At 42.7% G+C, this 21931-nt stretch overlaps 1 protein-coding gene across 15 annotated transcripts in view; it reads right to left on the bottom strand.

Moving 5' to 3' along the window:
- Positions 1-21931, bottom strand: part of Mtd (TLD domain-containing protein mustard) — a 177419-nt gene that overhangs the window by 9651 nt on the left and 145837 nt on the right. For 10 of the 15 annotated variants that reach the window (XM_076904131.1, XM_076904140.1, XM_076904122.1 and 7 more), the window contains 2 exons: positions 16666-16891; positions 15211-15297 (listed from right to left, as the gene is read on the bottom strand). In XM_076904131.1, the coding sequence (XP_076760246.1) occupies positions 15211-15297; positions 16666-16891 (313 nt within the window). Of the gene's footprint in view, positions 1-6625; positions 6843-15210; positions 15298-16665; positions 16892-18324; positions 18549-21931 lie in introns of those variants that run through there. The other 5 variants (XM_076904064.1, XM_076904086.1, XM_076904105.1 and 2 more) reach the window with 3 other exon arrangements.

The raw sequence follows: 21931 nt of genomic DNA, 5'->3' as shown, positions 1-21931 counted from the left end.
TAATTTTAGTAATTTCCGTCTAAATATTTGCCTCGACAGAGGAAAATCATAAATAAAGAAAGTAGAAAGCAAGAGACTGAAGTGAAGTTCGGAGAACCGCAGCGATCGTCGAGTAAAAGTGAAAGATATGAACCGAAGAAAACAGTGGAAAGTGTACAGCTTCTGACAACTTTACAAACCGAGCAAACGTTTGCTATAACACCAGAAAAAAGTATAAAAAGTTGTTCAGAAATCTGCTCACATCAACCAATCACTGCAAGAAGAATTTCGATCGTTCTAACGTTCCAAAAAAAGAAAGAAGAAAAGAAAGGAAAAACAGAAAGTAACACGGCGTAGAAAATCGAATAGAATCGTTGTCGACGAGATGGACGCGCTCGTGAAAGTGTGGATCATTAAAATACCGTTTGAATTTTTGTTCTAGCTGTACGAGGAGGTGCTTTTTCGTTAGGTTTTATTTTTCGAAAACACGCAAAGGGCGGGTATCGACCGATTTTCGGTAAAATTTTGGGATCTTTATTTCGGAGTTTCTACGCGGTAAAGATGAGCCAGGAAACGCACTTTAAATAACTCGAGGCAATTAGTTCAGCCAGCTCGAAGCGGAACGAACATAATTAACGCCACGAATTTTCTCGTTTTCTTTAACGATACTCTTTGTCCACGGTGCGTGGCCACGTATGCATCGGCATCGATAAGGCTCGATTCACACTAGCGGTCGCGACACGGTCGGATCAATTTGCTCGCTCGTATCACGAGCGTTCGCAGCGAGCGCGCGCGGTTTCGGTCAAGTCGAATCAAAATCTGTTGACCGTGGAATCGGTTTGCCAGCGAGCGAGATCGCGGCGGTTTCGACCGGATTCTGCGAGATCGTCTAATGAAAATAATTTACGGTCAAGTAGAAAAGCAACGGACGTCGAGTGTTTTAACGGAACCGATACGCAAACTGGGTTCAAACTGTTCTCGAGATAGAACAATAAATGTTTCAATTTATTTCGAGGGCATCTCTGTACACGTTCGAGAGCACGAATTATTCGCGAAATTTAGAAACGCGATTTTTACCCAACTATACAAAAAATTAACGAAACGTTCCACCTTTGACTTCGTGGTAGGAATCGGTCTTAAATCTAGACGAGAAGACGATCACCGTGTTCGGACTACAGGGACGCGCGATCAGAATGTAAATCAACCAGTTTCTCAACGGAAATGAAAATAAACAGGCATCGCTCACCGCGTGGGTATACTGAGTGACTATAAATATCGTTCATCGATTTATGCACAATGTTAGATTTCCCGCTCCGTGCGAGGTTTAAATAGATTTCCCTGACGCTGATACCAATAATTACCGAGTGAATTAATGACTTACGATTATGTTTATTAGAGCCGCGTCTTTCGTCTTTTTTTCCTCGCCAGAGAATATATGAATACACGGTTAGAATACGAATACGAATGCGTGGTACCAGTCGATAGGTGTCTCCGATGACCGAAGTGAAGAAAGACCGCGTTGCAAGATGGAGAGAGAGATGTACGCGCGCGTGATTGACTGCATAATTGAAAACAACGTGAAATGAATCGCGAGGAATCTGAATACAAATTGAATCGGATTGCAAGCATCTTGGCATTAAATAGTGTTTGTCTAGATATAGTGGGACACGAAAGAGTAATTTAACAATTAACATATTTCGCGCTAGTCGTGTAAAAGTAAGAAGGTTTCGTGTATGCGCGTGTAATTTTCAAACATTCTCCTGATCGTTTTTAGTGTCACGATAATGTTTCGAAAGTTCTTCAGGTTAAATAAATTTCGTAGATAACAGATATGACGCGGAAGGTGTTAACACTTGGCTGGACGATGACGCCATTTTGGTATCGTTCTAAACGGCTTTCTTACGCGCGAACCGTTCATGCAAAATGCATTTTAGATTGCGATTTATCGATTTACGAGCTATTACGAAGGATACAATTTTTTTTTTGCTACGCAAATATTTAACGTGCGAGTCTTTCGAAGTTCTTTATATTTACCATGGGCAAAGATATACGCGTAACTGAAGTTTCTTATAAAAAATATTAAACACTCGAAACAAAAGTCGAACAGTTATTAAATAAAGATGTAGCAAAATTGAATTATAAGTTTCATAGTTATAATGTCAATTCTATTGTTTATTATATTTTAGTTGATTAAATCATCAGCCACAGATCAAGAACACCTAGATCACCTAGATCGAGAACAGTGAACTGACATACCATTGCATAAGTTGCAAGCTAATTAGAAAATGATTGAAATTATCTGCATTTTTCATGGCACTAATTGAAAGTATGTTGAATGCATAAATGAATAGACTTTTTGTGTGTACGAAATTGTGCAATATTAAGAATGAAGTACGACCTCGTCCGTACCTCCTTCTGACGTGGTGAAATTAATTCAACGAGTACGACCTCTCGTCCCCAGAATTGGCATAATCGAGCCAATTTTCGCAATTATAATTCCTGCGGTACTCTCCTAACAGATCCAAGAAAGAACTGTCCTAATTAATTCTGAAGATTGAAATTCACTTGTCCTCCCCGTTCTTGTTCTATAAAAATTGATTTATACAAATGCCTAAGAAGTTAATTAATAAAAACTGATATCGTTGAATAAATACACCATTGTTCCGCAATGGTCTATGATCATCAATGAAACATTATGCGTTCTTCAAACAAGATCTATTAGTTAATCGCTATTTCTATAATGAATCGTTAATAATCCAATAATGTCGATCAGGCTATTGTGTCTAATGGAAGATTAAAATTTCAAGGCTGGATACGTGTAATCAAAAATCGCGTAACTACCTTCCATTTGGAAATAACGAAACGTTATTATGGGAAGATAACCATCGTCGGGTCAACGAACCAACCTATTAAATCCTACATAATTTTGATTATATTTAATCTATTCGTATGCGATATCCCATTTTTTTTGTCGTTCCCAGGAAGCCATTAGCTAAGAATTTCATTAAAATACAATAAAATACACATAATTTCATAGGAAAATTATTATTGTAATTAAATATTGGAAAATGGTTTTCGATCCGAAATAGTTCTATCGTGTTGGTAGAATTTAAAAATTAGGCGAATAGAACGCCGCCATGTATTATGTAACATCGTGTCGTATCCCGATAATATGAAAGAATGTTCGCGACAAATTTTTATCGACCTACGCCACTTTCGTAATCACCAAACGCGACACACGTAATCGATTTTCGTGTTCTACCCTCGTATAAAAAAAATACCGGAGTAGTCGTTGAATGCAACGGGTTATTAAGCAGAATAAAAAATGTAATTTATTCAAACGCTGATTGATCGATGTGTCAGTACAACGACCTCGATTTTCACCATTTTTCACGCGTTTTCCATGCGATACAGCCGCTCACCTCGATTGCCAACAGTCCGATCCCCGATTTTCTCCTTTCGCGCGATGGAAGAACGAAGGGAACAACGAGAGATCGATCCGACCCGCGAATTTTCCTCGACTTCCTGCCGTTTTATTTTTTAACCATGGTCTCTCGAATGTGTACACACAGACGCGTTCTTTTTTTTTTCGCGAATTGAAACGCGTCCAGAAATTCGAACGAGTGCCAAACAAGCGTCGAGCACGAGCTTTCCACGACAGAAAACTATTACCCGCCGGGTCGGTCGTGATTAATGCTCAACAACGAGTTATATTTATCCTATTCGACGACGAACTTTTATTGGAGCCGGTGATTTTTACGGTTCGACGGCTGAGCGAAGCGGACGATGAAAAGGACGCGGCTGAACGGGATTTTTAGAGTCCGATTTATTAACGTGATATGATTCATTCGGTTCTGGCTTTACGATTTCTTGGAGGATCGAGTGTCCGTGGATACTTGAACGAATAGACGAGTCTCGATCGAGATAGTTGCACCTACTTCAGTTACTCTGGAGGAAATTTCAGCTGTTGAAACGTGGAGGAAAGTCGAGAATGGAGGTTCCGTCGGATGGTCGAGAGAAGACTGAGGAAAACTTGGAACAGGTCTCGATTAACAAGCCACATTAATCGCGTGGGACGAAGAGCCGTCGTTGAAGAATGTCATTAAACGCGGAACGATGTAAAAGATGTTAGGTACGAAGCCAGAAATTCGATTGTTCAAAGAACATCGCTGAAGAATTTAATACACGAATGACGTCAGAAGAACGAGTAATGAGAGAAAGTAAAGAAATTGCAGGGAACAGTGCAGAGAGACAACGTCCGGACGCAGGAGAGAATTCGTCACGCCCTGTCTGCAATTGGAGACTCAAAAGGGGCGAAGAAAACCAGCTCTTTTTTTCGCATTCTCGGACAAACTCGACCCTTCCAGACTGTTCCACCCTTCGTTCTCCGTTGTTCACCAAGCAGGAAAAAGCTTGTGGCGTTAATTCATGCGACACGGTTCATTATCCCTCGTTAGTCACGCGTGAGCGAACGAAATGCCGCGGGTACGCACGAAAAAGTACAACAAAAGGGGGACGATTCGAGGAAATGTAACAAATAAAAAGTAGATCGTACGAGAAACCGTTATTTCCATTTCAATCTCCTTAAAAACGAAAGCTTTGTCGGAAAAGAAATGGCTTTCGCGAGCAACTCTCGCGTTCGCTCCAGAAAACCACCCCTTTTCCACCCCAATCTCCTCGACCTTGGTATTCCGGTTTATTTCTCGCGCTAAAATTCACGGTGTTTCATTCTCATTCCCCAAAACCGATTTCTCTCCACGCTATTCACTTGGTTAGACGAGAAAGCAACCCTTTAGATCGGAGCATCGCTAAAGACCGCACCCTCTGGGCGTGCGTGCGCAATATAGGATTGCATAGTTAACGCGTATCGTTATTGCGTAATATTTGTCGGAGATTGGCAAGGTTCTAGCGGCTCGTATATCGAACGAAGCTGGATTCTGTGAAAGGTGGACCTAGGCGCGGCCAAGGACCGGTTGCAAGTAAACAACCGAGACCTGCAACATTTTTCTACCCGCGATGCACAGTGACCGCGAGCGGGTAGTTCTTTTTCAATAAATCCTCGCTACGTTGGTCAAACTGCAATTTGCAATAATTATTAGATTAAGTATCTTCTTTTGTCTGAGTAAGGATTGCATAGAAATTGATATGAATGCAATTCTTATATTGCATAATATTGATGCAATTCTGGACGGATTGAAATGGTGAATAGAGAATTGGAAAGAAAAGTAGAATGCACAGAGGGCAGTCTCGATAATGGCATCCTAAGGACAGATCGAAGAAAGTAACACGCAAGAAAACGGCGATCGTACGAAATTCTTTGCAATTTCTCGTCTCACTTTACTGACAAGGAGAAAGAGGAAGAAGCTTATCAGGTTAATACATTGACCATCATGATTGACGCTTGCACAGTCCGACTTGATTAAAACTTGCACGAACTTCAGAACAAATTTAATATCTCTGCTTTTCAACTATCAAAGTTTCCTAGAAATACTGAAATAATTGAATTACCGAGCGCTTTACCAGAAATATACTTCTGAACAAATTATACTTCTAGGAATCCTAAGTATATTAAGATAGTAAAAATCAATTTGATACTATCGAATATATCTGTGCGAAAAAACAATAATTTTGAAGAGCGTATACTGTGGATCACCAAAAATAATAATTTATTGCTCTGAATGTTCAAATCAAAATCTAACACGAGAATTTTCCGACGACCACAGAGCTTTCTTTTCGTGTGTACAGAAGGAACGAGCTAAGGTTACACGACAGCTGTAAATACTTGTAAAGTGACCAGCTGGAAGAGACTCGAAAGAACGGCAAACATTTGGAGCGATCTTTCCTGGAAAAAGAATCTCCTAAATTCCAACGACGGGAAATGAAAACAAGATTCGAGTCAACGCCACGGAAACGTGGACTCTGACGGCGCGAAACGTGTTGGTGATTTAGAAACTAGAGAACGTCGAGAATTACTGAATGTATCGCAGTTTCTGGAAGGAAAGTGAGAACGCAGTGGGCAGCTGAACTCATGAAAAGTATTTTCGTTCTAGTAACGGCGCTCAATTCTTTAATGTGTTCAGCACGGTGGTCATTAAAGAATTTCTTTCGTGATTACTTCGAGGAACGATTAAAAATATAACCAAACGTAAGTGCATACGTGACATTTCATTTCGTTTGGAGGTATCCACACTCACGACGGACGAAGATAAAACGATTTGCGTCGACTGACAAAAATACTTGTAAAAAAAACTGGATAATCCATAAACCCTATGGCATGTCGAGTGACGGTTCCTGACAAATGCAAGAAATTCGCGCACGATAAAGCTAGTTGAGTAAGCTCTTTAAATCGCGCGACGTCCCTGGCATGTCACTGTACACTTTAGTGATAAAGGGTTAAATATTGCTTTCCGTTTCCACTCTTATCTTATTCTCGTACACAGACGAAAATTAAAGCGAAGAGAATCGAAGCGGCAACAATTGAACTTAACGTGTGCCATATTAGAAAATAATAGCTGATCGATGATAAATCGGTGGTAACGATAAACCCAAATAAGATACAAATCGTTTAAAATATCGTGAAACTCGCAGAGGATAAAAAATCATGCGAGAAAAAAAGAGAAATGGATCGCTGTAAACGTCTATTTACCTTCGTCTTCTGCTTGAGAAACTTGGAGATCTTAACGATGGGGTTCGGAATCTTTGGCCTCGGCATTTTGACTAGATTCGTTTGCCTCTGTAGCTGAATCCCAATCTTCTTTCAACTCTCGCTACGTCGATACGTATTCTTCAACGATTCGTCGCGATGAAAAACAGTTTACATCATGCTCGCGGGTGTCCCGTGTTACGAGCACCGGTACAGAGATCTGACCGCGATTCGATCAGCCTCCGTGTCGCGAGGAGCTTTCTAGAAGGGAACGGAGCAACCCGCCTCTGCTCAGCTCAGCCAAGAGTACGCGTCGATGAACCGCAGAAATTTCTAGCCAACTTTGCGCGACAATGCACGAGTGCACTTGGCAATGGCACACACACACGCCTTCACCTATCGAGAGGTGGTGAACCTCGACGGTTCTGGTTTGGTGTTTACCACGAGCAACGAACACCAAAAATGTTACCAATCTTTCTCTGTCCCTGGGTGCGCGATTTACACTCGTGCAGTGAACGTGCTTCTGTTGCTATTCAGACTGAATTCGATTCGTTCGAACGGGAAACGAAACCCACTGCTTCTCGTGGATCTTAATTGTAGGACAGATACGACGCAGAGTTCGATTTGGACCGCTTTAATCGAGACACGCTTCACTTCGCGAGGACTGAAGCCGCACTGGAGCTTCGCGCTTTCGGGGTGAGTCTAATACGCCATAACCTAGGAGAAAGGCGCGGCGAGGAGGGGATAGGTAGCGACACGCAACCCGGTCTGCGCAGCACGTGCTAAGCCGGTCGCAGAGCGCGCACGCCGCTTTTATAAATTGAATGTGCCTAAAAATGTGCCACATTTACAAATAACTTCTTTTCGATTTCTATTTAAGAGCTCCACAGTCTTGCGTCTCTCCTGGACAACGGAGTACACGAAGCGCGCGATGATCACGTGGTGGTCTAAGGAAACTTCCAGCTGCTCGAAGGGGGTGGTTTTTTGTCCTACTCAGTCCATGTGTCACGTTACGATTTTTGTACAGATAAATGATTTACTTTGGACTCGTATTTAAAAAAGGCCAATTTTTTGCTGCCCTTTATTGATGAAAATAATTGATACGTCTTTCTTCTGACAATTATGTTGCGTTATGAAAAGATAGCGTATGTACTGATACGGAAATTTGTTTTTTTATTGTACTTTTTACTTAAATGTATACTTTTGTAATTTGGGTTTCTTGTAATAAGGAATTCAAGGAATTATAACATCCAAGGATATAACATCCGTCTTAGAAAAAACCTACTGTAAATAATTTTAGAAGAGTTGACTCGAGGAGTTAATTTTGAAGGAAATTTTAACGACGATGACGATAGACCGTGCAAGAAGATATTTGGGAAAACCTGATGCGCCACATGCAGAGTTTCGAGGCTTCTAAGGGTATATATGCCTGGTTTTGCTACGTGACTAGCAGAGCGTCCATAATGTCACGTTCACTTCTGATGCAATATTTGTTAGCTGCATCAAACACGATAACTTCTAATCAACTATTATGCACAGTTGTGCATAATATTATTGTAGTATAATCTGTGGGTCTTTAAACAGAGCTTAACTCCGTAATCGCTGCTCTTAGTCCTCTGTGTGGTCAACAGGATTTAAAACACTGTTCAAACTGTGTTCATCTCTTATACATTTTTTTACTTCTGGATAAGAAGCAATAATAAACGAAGAGAATTTGCATATGTTAATACAAGTGCGTGATTTCAAGTCTACGATAGCTACAGGGTGATCGAGAAACGAGTTGACTCCATTATTTCAGGTCTCGATAATAAAAAGATAATCTCGTTTGTGGTTTAAACAAAACTATACGAAACGCAAACCAAACACCAATGCGACGAATAGTCGAATTATAATCGAGTATTTTGCGTTGCAATTTGCATCAATCTTTGAGGATTTCACGGGAGTTCTACAAACATCGTGTTTTCGGTCGTATTGCGTATCGTCGAATTTTTCGCGAAATAACATCGCGAAATTGGAACGACATAATGGAGAGGAGGATTCCTTTGGTGTTTTCAGAATCAAACAGAGGCAAGCCGTCGACGCGTGGTAATAAATATGCAAACGATCTCTCTGAAAAATTTTACATACGCACACTTTTAATCCGATAAACAATTCATCTTTTAAGAGTATTACTAATGACTCACTCCGCGAATCGTATCGATGCATATGCGTTACTTATTATCGAGTGTATTCATTTTCAACGTATCATGCGAGTCTCGCGTGTGCTCCCGCCAGATACGATCTGCTAAAAGTCTCACGAGTTCAGCCAGTGTCATCGTTTAATTAAAACAAGCTCGCGTTACCCTGACCTAAGCATGTTTTCATGTCCACAAAAAGGCGCTCCTTTTTTTTTTTTTTACTTCAACCTTCTATTTAATCATCTTAAAACATCTTCATCCCAACCGTACGAGCTGTTAAGTGGCACAACCGCTTGACGCGAAATAATTACTCTGTTTACATTCCGCTAATCACCCTCTCGGTTTCCCTGAAATTTTTCGACTCAAACAAAAACCATCGAGTGCTAATGCTGCTTGTTGCTTCATCGTCAATTTGGCACGGCGATTATTTAAATTCCCCGAACGCGTCGTGCAACGTGCAACTCGCGAGTGATTCGCGTCGGTAATTCGCCATCGAGCGTCTTCGACGCGGAGGACCGAGTTTCGTTTGAAACGCGACTGGCGTAGGAGACAATGGGGAACGTTTCACGAGATCACGAGTATCTGACTCGACGTACGACAAAGTCTCAAGAGCACGTCTACTTCGAATAGAAACGCTCGCATATCGCGTTTCAGTCTCTGTTTGCGCGCGTTCATTCTAAAGGCCGCGATGCATGCGAGATTCGCTCGCTGACGCCGTTTCCTCGATTCGTTTCAATTGCGAGGGAAAGTGTCGAGGACTATTGACAAATCGGAAGACATCGTTCACGCTGATTTACATGCTTCTCCATTATCGATGGTCCTCGACGATGAACGCACTTTAAAAATGGCAGGGGATACCATAATGGCGGCTTCAGAGAACGGAAGCACGAACTGTGTAGCAAGTTGTGATATACGTTATTAATAGTTATTTTCCCGCGAAAGTTAGTTGGAGAGAAAAAGTGTTGCCATTAATTTTATTTTAGACGCGTTCTCTCGTATAAACGATTATTCATTTGGCGCTACGCATTGGGGCTGACGAAAGTAATCGGAGGGACCGAAATTAGACACATCGCGAGTGGATCCGCGGGACCGTCAATGATGAAACGATCTGTGCAAAATATTAACCAGTTTCGCATCGTCCGTCACTTTTTTGCGGCCTGTTAATGGTATGCGACAGCCAGTTAACATTTCGCGGTGTTATAATAGAGGAGGCAAAGTCAAACAGCGTGCGTCGGAGCCGCGTCTTTTCGTGTTGAAATATTTATGAACGTTTCCCCGCATTTCCTGCTTCGTATGGCGTCGAAAGGTTCGCCAGTTGAATTATGACGCGTGATCAGTTTAAAAATCGTCGAATCTCTCGAAACTCCGCGATCGAAGCGAGACAGAGGACTTCGTCCTCGAGCTGCCCGACCGATCCACGCGAAACAAGTCTTCCACGCGTAAGAGAATCGGCTGACGAGATATAAAAATAAATTCGTTCGTTTCTTCGACATAAATAATTAGAAAATGCGAAGAAATCGCAGAGGGACTCGGTTGAGAATCGCTGTTGGTCGTATCCGACAATAATGATTGCGCAGCTACGCGTGGGTCGAGCCGGTGCATGCGCAAAACCGTCGAGAATAGAAGCTCGTTGCCGTCGAGAACGAGTCTCTGATGATAATTTCAGGATCCATTCGATCGACTATTTACGAGAACAAATTCCCAGCTTAAATCGAGCAGCGAGGAGATGGCGAACCGGGAGGAAGATAACGAGTCGTTTTCTTAACCCCGTTTCACCGATCAATGTGTCTCATTGGTCCTCCTCGAACGCGACGATTGGACGGAATCACGCGGGTGTACACCCGTGTTTTATGAATCACCTCGGGGCACATCTTATTGAGCCACGCGGATTACCAACATTAATGAGATTAATGAGCGACCGTGGACGTATCTGGTTCGCGTGGCGTGCGAACAAACAATAACTCGTGCACTTCGTCTGGCGTGGAAAAATACTGAAAATTTCCATGGTTAGAATCTACCGGGCTACACGAGTCACCCTAAGTTGAAATGGAGTAAAAAAGGAACATCTGCTAGTTTCATGTGGATCAGAGTTTTTACTGTAGCACGAATCGTGGATAGACGAAGAGGATATCGGTTGGAAACTTTCTTCACGCGTGAAATTTGGATAAAAGCTATTCGTCAACAGCTGCACGATCGTATGGAAATATTCTGGCACGAAGAGGTGAACGACTGTGGCGGAAATTTTTGGAAATTCGCTCTGACGTTATCTTGTTTGCCTTTAATCATCGCTGCGTTTGCGAGCCAGCTGTTTTTCGAGCGACACACGCTTTCGCGCATCGATAGGTAACGAAATGGTGCACGTTCGAATTTCGTATCTTGTCGAATTTCAATGTGCAAGTTCGAAAGACAATGAGAGATAGTCGAGAGAGATTTGGAAGTCGGTCGCAAATCACCTTGACACGTATTTTACTATCGAGATAAATCAGCCTGTAAAAAGCTATCGTCGATCGGGAGTAGCCTGCTGCAAACAGTTTGATTAATCTGCCTTCCCCAGCTTCATAACTTCTGGATAACGTAATCAGTCGTAGCTACGCATGTATTGATCGATTAATCATCCATTCCAAATGTTCTCATGCGCTATACAATATTTGTACGCAGTCACGCTGAAAGCTTGAAAGGGAACCTCATTGCACGCGCATCAAATAATATTTAAGAACAAATACAAAAAAAGAATTTCGTTTTAAATACCTTCGTTATTTAGGAGAATCATAATTTACCGATTTACTCTGATGCTAAGATTAGAGTCACAAGAGCTGTTAGAATTCCGTTGCATTAATTTTATCCCATGTTTCACTTCTGTTACAGGGTGATTAAGGAGGCCTACAATTTTCTGACGCCGTTCTCCGAGTGTACACCGTGTCAGAGTAAGGGCATGCTGCGAGCCAAGTTAACGGCTGCGTATCATCGCTGACAAAATGAGTACGCTAAAATAAATGGAAGCAGGCTTTATAATTAGCCGGATTTTATATGAGTTTCTATGTCAGCACCGATACGCTCCGCCCAGCGACGCTTGCACGCGACTTCTTGCAATTTCCATATGGTCTTGCATCGAAACGAAGCTTCGCGAACGCTATAATGTCACGTGGAACCACATTCGAATATTTTATATCGAGCAAACGACGATTCGATTCGAAATATCGAGGATTCGAAGGTTAGCTAGAAAAAAAATGGTAACTTTGGGAATTTCTAACAGAGTTTAAAGTAGCTTTTTTTGCACTTGCGCTAACCTTGCGCTTCGAGGCTGGTTCCCAGGCTGATGTCTGTCGCAGAATTGGGCGCAACAGATGGAAAATACGCGATCGATGGAACACGTTGTTTATCGAGACGTGGGGCCCACGGCGCGTTACAAGTTGGCGCCGTGCTTCTCGATCGCGTGGCAATTTTAGCGGAGCCCCGTCGAGCTAATGGAACGAAGACGGAATGTTGGCACAGGGCCGAGAGGCGAAGGTTACACGTCCCCCGGCGTCCTCGAGACACGATGCGAGACAACCCGCGAACGGAAACATCGCCTGCTTGTTTTTCGAGCCGCGGCGAAGGGTGCGAGACTGGTTAGGGTGCTGTTCGATCCTCGATCCTGTTTTATGCAATCTCCCTCTGATATTTTGGAACCGTTTCGACGGACACCAATGGAACCTTTCTCGAGTCTTTTACAACCCCCTAAGTCGTGCATTCTCGTTTCGAATACGTTCAAAGTTCTCATCGATTGCGTTTTATTGTTACTTCGAAGCTTGCGAGGTTTAAGGAAGCTTCCAAAGGAAGGAGCATAAGCTTGAATGCAGAGAGATGTAGAGCGTGGGTGTAATAACGTACTGAACTCGAAAACAGCGGTAAATGGAAGTGCTTAGAAAGAAGAGATACCAGTTTCTTCCGTTTTTTTCGACGACGACTTCATCAAACGTTTAGTATCTAAGTATATCGTACCACGGTATAATATAATCAGCGAATGAGAGTCACGAGTTCTCACAATTGTATGAAGTATTAAATTTAGCCGTGCTAGGACTGCCTTTTCACTAAGATATGGTACACGCAAGGCTTTGCCTGCGTGACCAGCACCCACGACCCTTCGAATCGTCTCGTTTCCATCATCCTCGAAGAAGTCGATCCCCGTTCGTCGAAAATTTCGCAAGGAATGCTCGAGATTCTTCTCGATCCAGAACCGAGCAGTTTTTCGAAGCACAATTGCGCGACCTCTTTTCAACGATTCCATTCTCGTCGACGTCAACGGATTGTCCGTCGAAAATAACCTTGGCACATTTTCTTCAGGAGTTTTTGATGCGAGAACATCGCGAGTGGGATACGATTCTTTGGGAGTTCGATCGAATAGTCAATCTTAGTATGCTTTTGTGTTCTTAATGTCTTAACTGATGTTCGAAGTGTAAAAGAAGGGACATTGCAAGCTAATAGATACAATTACTCTTGTAGTCACCCTTAGTTCCACTTCAGTGGGTGACCACAACCGAGTTCCTGATTACACTTTCGATAGGAGTATTTCGAAAAAGAAACAGTGACCATAATCATTCCTGTAATCATCTTTAGCTTAATGGCGATCGCTCATTGCATAATCAATTTTATGACCGCTTATATAAAGCATTTAGGTGCAACCTAAATATAGCAAGAGTACCATGTACCATTGTCCAAGATAATGACGATAATCGTGTTTCTAACCACTCTTAGCTCCATAAGGTGATTGATTATAATCGCTTCTGTGGAATATTTATTACACCGACGTTACTCGAAACAGCGATTATAATCAGGCTTGATCATAAGCAATTACAATCCTTCCCAGATCCATCTTAAAACATACAATTATAATTACGCTCGTATCCACTCCGTCGGGATGACTACAAGAAACGTTGATAATAATTTCACGTTAAAAAAAGGGAATGACTGAGCTAATCCACCCTTAACAGTCCCCCATTGAAGCTAAAGTCGCAAAGAATATTGAGTAGCGTGCGTGCACGCAGGTTCTAACCATTTGCATGGGCTAGAGACAAGTAAAAGCCCTTTAAAAATAGCCATTGAGTCACAGTCGTTGCTCTTATTGTCCCCAGCGAGGAACGGTAGCCGTTCAAGAGTGACGAACATCTCTATTTGGCAAACGACACCATCGATGAACGGAAGTAGTGACGCACGCGGTCCGACCTTCCGGAAATAAATCGGTCGCGGTAGCATCATCCGAAAAGCATCTTGATCTCGTTCACCTTCCGCTGACGAGCGTTCCTTAATCCGAATGATCTACGCGCGCAGCTATCATCGTTGCTTTATTCAGAAGAAAAAGGGGGTGAACGAATCGAACGATTCAGAGGAGCTCGAGGGATGTTTTTTGAACGAGAACTCGTACTCTCACATACTGCAGCGAATTATACCGTCGTGAGACGTTTTGAAGTCGAAACGAACGATCAATGGGACCAGACGACAGTCAAATCCAAAGCTGGGCGTACAGAGAACGCGTGCATGTTTAATATCCGCGCGACTCGTCGGGTTATTTCGGACGGAGAGGCCGTTGGTCGGTCTCTAAATACAGAAGGGAATGTTCGAAGCGATTTGGGCGACGATTAAAGGCGTTCGAGGAGATGTTCGAGCGGCGAAAGGGTTCGAGAACGATGAAGAAACGCGATTATTTCTAGAGCTGAGCATATGCAATCGGTGCGGTCCGGTGGGGTTTCAGAGTTTCAACCGATACATTACTCGATACGGGGTGTGTTGGAGAATACGGTGGACACGGAGACGCGGAAGCTTTCGTAGGAATGTAAAAGTTGGAGTAGAAGGAGAAGCATAGATTTTATAATTAGCCTTGTTCGAAGTAGATCGTTTTCAAATTGCAACTGCTTTCCTGTGTTGCAGCAATATGAGTCATGAAGAGCAGAATATCCGTTGAATATTCGTAATATACGCATCACCGTTGTATCCAAATAATTTCTTCGCTCTCAAGATTATTTAAAATAAATAAATTGTAAAAGAAGCACAGCAGATCGGAAATGAAAAATTGTTACTACTCGAGCTTTCATTTAATTAAATTTCAAGGCACCCTCCCCGTACGAATCGACCGCTCGATCACGAGGTACGTCTCGTTAATCACAGTTTCCTCCTCGCGTGTTGCCGAGGAAATGCCGTGGTCGGCTATCGATCGACCAACGAAGCGTTTAGGAGAGAGAATCGCACAGGAGGAAACGATCGATACGAGGGCCGGGCCGCAACATTGCGTGACAATTGTGCGCCATTGACTCGCGACGATGTAGAAAAGGGTGTGACAGAGTGTAATCTGTGAGGTGGGTGCGTTTTTCAGTCAAATGGGTGCCTGTTTAATAATGCACACAAACGATCGGCAACGGAGGATTTGGGGATCGATACCTCCGGGTCCTGGATCTGCTCGGAATCCGCCGATGCGCTCGACGTCTTCAGGATGCTGTACAGCTTTACGTAGGGGGCCTTGATCAGCTGTTAGCCAATATAATCGGCCGTTTTTAGCGGTTTCTTTTCGATGGACTTACACCTGGTTCCCTTGATCCTCGCATCGAGGTTAAATCGAACTTCATTTGTTAAATTGTCAGAATTTTTGGTGGGAGATATTCGTTATTTTAGGCGTCAATTAATATCGAAGTTTTTCTGCGATTGTACAAATTATTTTTTTTTAAACAATGACGTCAAGTTATAAAGCTTGTCAGAATCTCTCGAAATTCAATTTGCTACTCTCGAAGGTAGATTAATTTCAATACCAATAGTGAATTCTCAGAGATTTTCAACGTCGACGTGTAAAATATTTTATTATTTCTTTGAAACAGTTCTATATGTTGGTAAAATTACGGAAAAGTTCACAAATATAATTAAAAAAAAAAATATTGATTCAGACAGAAAATATTATATTCCCGTGCCCTGTCGCGCCGCCATTTTGGAGCCTCGATGCAAGGATCCAGGGTGTACTGGAAAGACTAGCGCTAACTGTCTCTCGTGCTTAGAGAAACGAAAAAAACAGAAACGGATCGGCCAGAAAAAAGAAAAGCTCGCGGGAAAGAATCTCGAAGCGTCGACTCGGCATCCGATGATGACGATGATGATGACGATGAGCTTTGCACGTGAGCGTAGATGAGAAGACGAAGCGGTGAGCGTGACGGGCAATCGATCGGGAACGCAACGATGACGATGAGAACCAAAAAGTAAAGAATGAAAGAGACGAACGAAAATCGTGACGAATGGTTTCCGATGCGTGAACTGCGTTAACAGAAACGTTCGATAAATTGAACTAAACGGTGAATATGCTCGTTGGCAACGATGAAACGGGTGCGTTGACCCGCGTGCGTTGTAAGATTCACGCGTTTCAGCGCGAGATGAGTCAACGGAATATAAAAATATAGCAACGATGACACGATGACTGGTGGGGATAAATCAAGTATGTGTTTCAATGAGTCGATTGGATAATTCGTCGCACGCGACCACGCTGAACTATTTAACGCGCGTTCTCCAAGATGGAAATCGAGTCTAGCTAGACTCAAAGATTTCCTATTCAAAATCAGTCTTCTTCTTGTAAAACTGTATTTGTTACATGAATCAAGACATATAACGAGTCTTGATAGAACATAGAAATATTAAGATACAGAGAGATATAGAAATGTATAAGAAAGCAAAGCAGATGGAACCAACTGTGCGACTTTAGAATCTTCGAGCGACTCTTCGGTACATTTTTATCGTTGTTAAAATAGAAAATTTGCAAGTTCAGCGTGTTAACGTGAAACAAGAGTGAAATGAGACCGAAGTGATCGCGATCGACTAATATAAGAGGACGATTCGATTCAAGATCAAAAGACTCACCTCCCACGATTCCCTCGTCAGATCAGAAATCTCGTCGCTGTCTTGACGAGGCTTCCCCTCCTCGGTGGCATCGCCGAGTTTTCCAGCCTCGTGCGGCGATAATTCGGGCGACAGGTCCGTGTCGGTGTCCGACAGGATGTAGCCACGGTCCCGCCAATAATTCTCGTCGAGTTCTCCATAGAGCGACGGCACCCACGCGTGGATGAACCTGTAGAGGTCGTCCACCCTGCGAGCAACGAAAAACACGCGAACGTTAATCGACGCGACATCGTCGGTTCGTGTCTTCAGTTTTTTTTTTTCGTTCTATGAGAATATCGAGTCGCGTTCAAGTGTGACAGTCTTAAAGTCACGAACGCTGGTATCGCTTCGACTAGATAACGATAATCGCTGTTGCGTAACGTCGATTCGTTAATGATATACACAACATCGTTACTAATCAGACTTTGAAATCGGCGATCTTAGATTGTCGAATTTATATCGATTTCACTTTCGCGAAGTTTCGTGAAGTTTGCATTGGGGGTGTCTCTCGCTATGGCCTGCCGAGGTAACGATGAATTTTGCATTAGGGGTGTCTTTCACCCCTACACATGACTTTCAGAGGGTGCAATGACGTTATGTTATTAATTATTATTGGTTTGTAGATTATTACGCAAAATATTCCTGATATTAAATTTGAAATGCTTTTAGCAAATAGAATTAATGAACGCTAAAAAGGTCATTTACGGTAATTGTTAACCAATAATATATCTACGTGCATTAATACACTGCATAGTACTATTATTCTGTAAATTATTATTTTGGTGGTCCAATATCTAATATAGTTACTGCTTAAGTACCAATTATATTACAAGTTTAAGGAAAGCAAGAAATGAACGGAAATGTGGATAATGGTTGGAGAATTTGGAATCGTGGAGACACAAGCGGAAAAGCAATTGTTCAGTTTTTTTTTACCGGATGATTTACCTTCGGAAATGTTTCCCCGTGTTTTCGAACAAATAGCGTGTGGTAATTATTATCGATCCACTTGATGGGTTATGCGTGATAACAGGGCAATAATAATGCCGGCTCGTGACGATGAACGCGTTGTGGTTCAAAGAATGGGGCATTGTTTGTCGGGATAGGATTTCTGCTCGAATTCTTTTCATTGTTCGATTAAAAGGTGCTTAATTCTTGCGGAGAATCAATGCGGACGATGGAATTTGACAGTGAATTATAAGAATCCTCGCCGTTTCAATGTCTGTAACGATTCTTCCAGAAGAGTTTATTGAAAGTGGAACGCTCGAGCGGACATATTTTTCTGCCAATGACGCGGACGTTCTTTCTTACGCATGTAATGGTAATTTCAATGCATTATGCATTTCTGGCCTCATTTATCAGCGTCCAGAACATTCAACGCACGTCTGAGTAAACACTTCGACCTTTCTACCATTTAAATATTGTATTATTCATTTTTCACGCGACCTACAAAAACGCGACTCAACGGATCAATGAGACGTTACATTACCAACAATAGTACAACAATCTGAAGCTGTTTACCCAAACATTATCCCTTAGTTCCTACGTGAAATATTCTTAGATGTCAAAATATAAAATATAAAAATGTATATGTAGATATAAAAAAAAAAGAACAGGGAGCTTTATTTATAATCAGTTCGCTACCTTCGATGGACGAACGGTAAGATGTTATTCACAGCGTTGGACACACGCTGGTTGTAAACCAAATTGACGACATTGCCGACACCGTTCAGAGCCCAATTCATCTCGTCAACTGTCGTGTGCACCTTCACTGGATCACGTATCTCGATCGACACTCGACTTTCCCTACCGATTCGCGGCCGTTCCAAAACGTCGACAACCGCGCAAGGACGTTCCACGGTGCTTCTTTCGATACCACAGCCGACGTATCGTTTCTCACCACTGAGTCGTAAAGCAGTCCTTACGCGACACTTAACGACCCCACCGCACTGTTTTCAAACCACTTCGCACTTTTCAACACTGTGTCCCAATTTCTTTTTAAACGATAGCTAAAATTATTCGAATCCTATATTTCTGTTTCACGTAAAAAAACGGCGATTACGTAGGTTTTCTCGAAGGGCGAGGATCGCGAGAACGGAGAACGGAGTTAATAACGATGCAACTAACGAGGATCCTGGGCAGACACTTGTTAGAATCGCACCAGCCAACCGGGGAACCGTCGGACGGAGTGAGTCACGCGGGAACTATGTTATATTTATTGCGATTACCTAGAATGACGCAAGGTCTGTTGCAACTACGTGCGAAATTTGACTCGAATTTTATACCAGCCCGCGAACCTTCCGTTTTGGAGCCGCGAAATCGTCGGCCATTACGGTACCCACTGAGACGTCTGTCGCGCGAAACGAAAAACGGAGAACGAGTGCCCGGCTTAAGTGGATCTTGTTTCCAGTGTACTACGCGTAAAAACCTTTTCTTATCTGCCTGGCTGATGTTCGACGTGTGTCGATCGGTGTCATTATCTGTTCGTTTCTTATCGTTTTTTTGCGCGGCGCTCGGCGCTAATTGTTATTCAATAACGAAATGATTATTCAACGGAAGCCAGCGAACAGCTGTAATTTCATTTCTGAATTGGCGTGTCTGCGTTGGGATGACGATAGCAAAGTGCTCGTGCATCTAAGAAACGCGAGGCATTCTTTTATCATCGCGATGCCATAAATTATACCTGGTGGTAAATGAAGGATTAAATTGGATTTAGAAATCTGCGGAGTTAAGACGCGAATTACGTTTCGTCGTACCGTTTTAAGTGTCGAGAACATTCGCCGTCGCGCGAATTTACGTCGATATCGATTGCCAAGGAATTATCAGTAACCATCGTCAAATTAACGTGATGTATAGGATGTCTGTTGTAAGAACATACATTTTGTTATGACTCAATGCTAATGTTTGTTCACCGCATTACGTTTGAAACCAGCGGGACCGAATATCATGGTCAGAGGTGGTATCATCTTGTAATTTAAAACACCACGGAAATAACGAACTTCGAAATAACGTGGTAACTCTTGTTTGAAAGGAGATATTTTCTGGAAGATATATCGATCGTTTTCATCGAAATAAACGCGAGCAAAAATACACGGGAAAATGGTAATCGTTTGTGAACATCCACGTGCTGCTCACATGTGGTGAGAGCACTGAGAAAAAATATATAACGCAGAAGAAATAAACCTTCGGATAATTCTACTGCTACTAATGATGGATTAACAAAAAATTCTCATACGAACTAAACTATAACAATTGTATACAATATTTACGTAAACTTCTAACGAGTTAAATCATCCATTTGAAACTGCACCAAATCTTCAACCATCGAAACGGAGAAAGTCACAGAAAAAACTTCTCGACACTCTACGCTAAGGATTACCATAACACTTCCTCGCCACGAGCCACAGCGTACGATACGAGTTTAACCCAAGCAACGATTTGATAAAACATATCCCACTTATCGTCAGCCCGTTATCACGAAAGCTTTTCCGTCAAGAAACCGTTCCGCAGGTCTCGATAAATACCACACCTACAGCAACCGTCGCGACCATTCAGCGCGCCAAGAGGAAGTCATCATTGACGCATGCGAGTCATCGTCGCTGTAAACAACGCTCTTAATTTAAAACTTCCCTCCACGGAATAAGAAAGAGACAGTGCGACGGTATCGCGCCGGTTAAATAACGTTCAAACACGTTTCTACGCCGTGTTACCTAATCGCAGCGACCGCGTGACGGCCAACTGGTACCGTTCCTTTGGTAGCGCGTTCGCCAGGCGAGAAACAGGTGTCGCTTGGGCTCGCACAGGGTTGCTCCACGTACGAGGAACGCGAAGACGAGACGCGTTTCCGACACGTTTTCTTCGCGCGGCCAGACTAATGTCACGAACGTGGCAATCGAACGGAAAAGTTGCTCGTGCTTGGAAAGCACGTTCGATGATACGTCGAGCGCGTCACGTGACACGAACTACGTTAGGTTCGCGTGTTTCAACGAGTTCCGGTATCTATATGCGACCTGTTTTCATTTTTCGAGAACCATTTCGAGTTTCCTGAGACTTCGAGTCTTTTTCTCACGAAAAACAGAGTTAACGTTCTTATCGTTGTTTTCGAAGATTCTGGCGTTTACTTATTATATAATACGATACTTTGAAATTGTACATAGTAAGTTAAAAAGAAATAGTTTTGCATTCGCTCGACTTGTTTTGCTCGTGTTTACAAAAACATGTGTGTCCGTCTAAGCATTAGTTTAATTGTAATCAATACCAGCGTTATCATCGTAATAGAGAGGAATAAAAGTACAGAGGAAAAAAGAATAAAAGATACAGAGGAATGAAACAGAGATTGGACATGCATAATTGTATATACTTTATCTAATCGAGTCGATACGCGGAATATAATTCATTCACGGTCCACCGATTAGATTTCTCCAATCCACTGCGCACCTCTCACGAACGAGACTAAAATTAAACTTTCTCGAAAGTCCTCGAGCGGCCTATCGAACGTATGTAAATAACACGCGATGATTATTCGCGATTCGACGTATTTTTCGGTCCAAACAGTATCAAAGTCGACCAATAAACTGTCCGCGTGTCAGAATGTTTCTGGTAATCCTCCAACTATCTGCTATTCTTTTACGTGTTGTATTATCGGACGTCCGTCGTCGCTGTTAAAACGCGAATCAAGGCTGCGACGCGTTTCAACTGCTCGAGTAAATAAAACGCAACGTAAAAGGAGGAGAACGTTCGCGTTGACGAACGGAAAAACGAGGTTCGGAGAGTCGAGGATAGGGGAAATAGAAACGGGAGGGGAACGGCGTTGATCTCGAGATCTATTTTGCGAACTGTTGCAACGGACCACGTGGCTGCTCGTAATTTATGCTCGTTCTAGCTCGCGCGAGCGTGTTACGGATAAATTACAGAAATAACAGGATGGCTGGGGTCTCGCGAGCACATCCCCCGTTTCGTACAGTTGGATACGCTCTCATCGGGCGAGCGCGGAGACGCGACGATTTATCGCCGCTTCCGGTCCCCGAGGCTCTTTCCGCGGAAGCCAGCGGACGGAGAAACGCAGGAATAGAGGCGGATTTCACAAGCGGCTCTTTAATGAATCACTCGTGCCAGACGAATCTCGAGAAACCGTGCCTATTCTTTTTTTGCCCTAAGAACTTGTGAATTTTCATCTGAACTTCTATTGGATTAAAATTTTTTACCTGTGTAGAGCATCTGAAATTGTTCTTCCAAGAAAAACGTTTCAGCA

Source organism: Xylocopa sonorina, chromosome 1 (genome assembly GCF_050948175.1).
Source record: "Xylocopa sonorina isolate GNS202 chromosome 1, iyXylSono1_principal, whole genome shotgun sequence".
In the NCBI taxonomy this organism is placed as follows: Eukaryota; Metazoa; Arthropoda; class Insecta; order Hymenoptera; family Apidae; genus Xylocopa; species Xylocopa sonorina.
The sequence above is the reverse complement of the archived record's forward strand: the minus strand, read 5'-3'. Positions and strand labels throughout refer to the sequence as shown.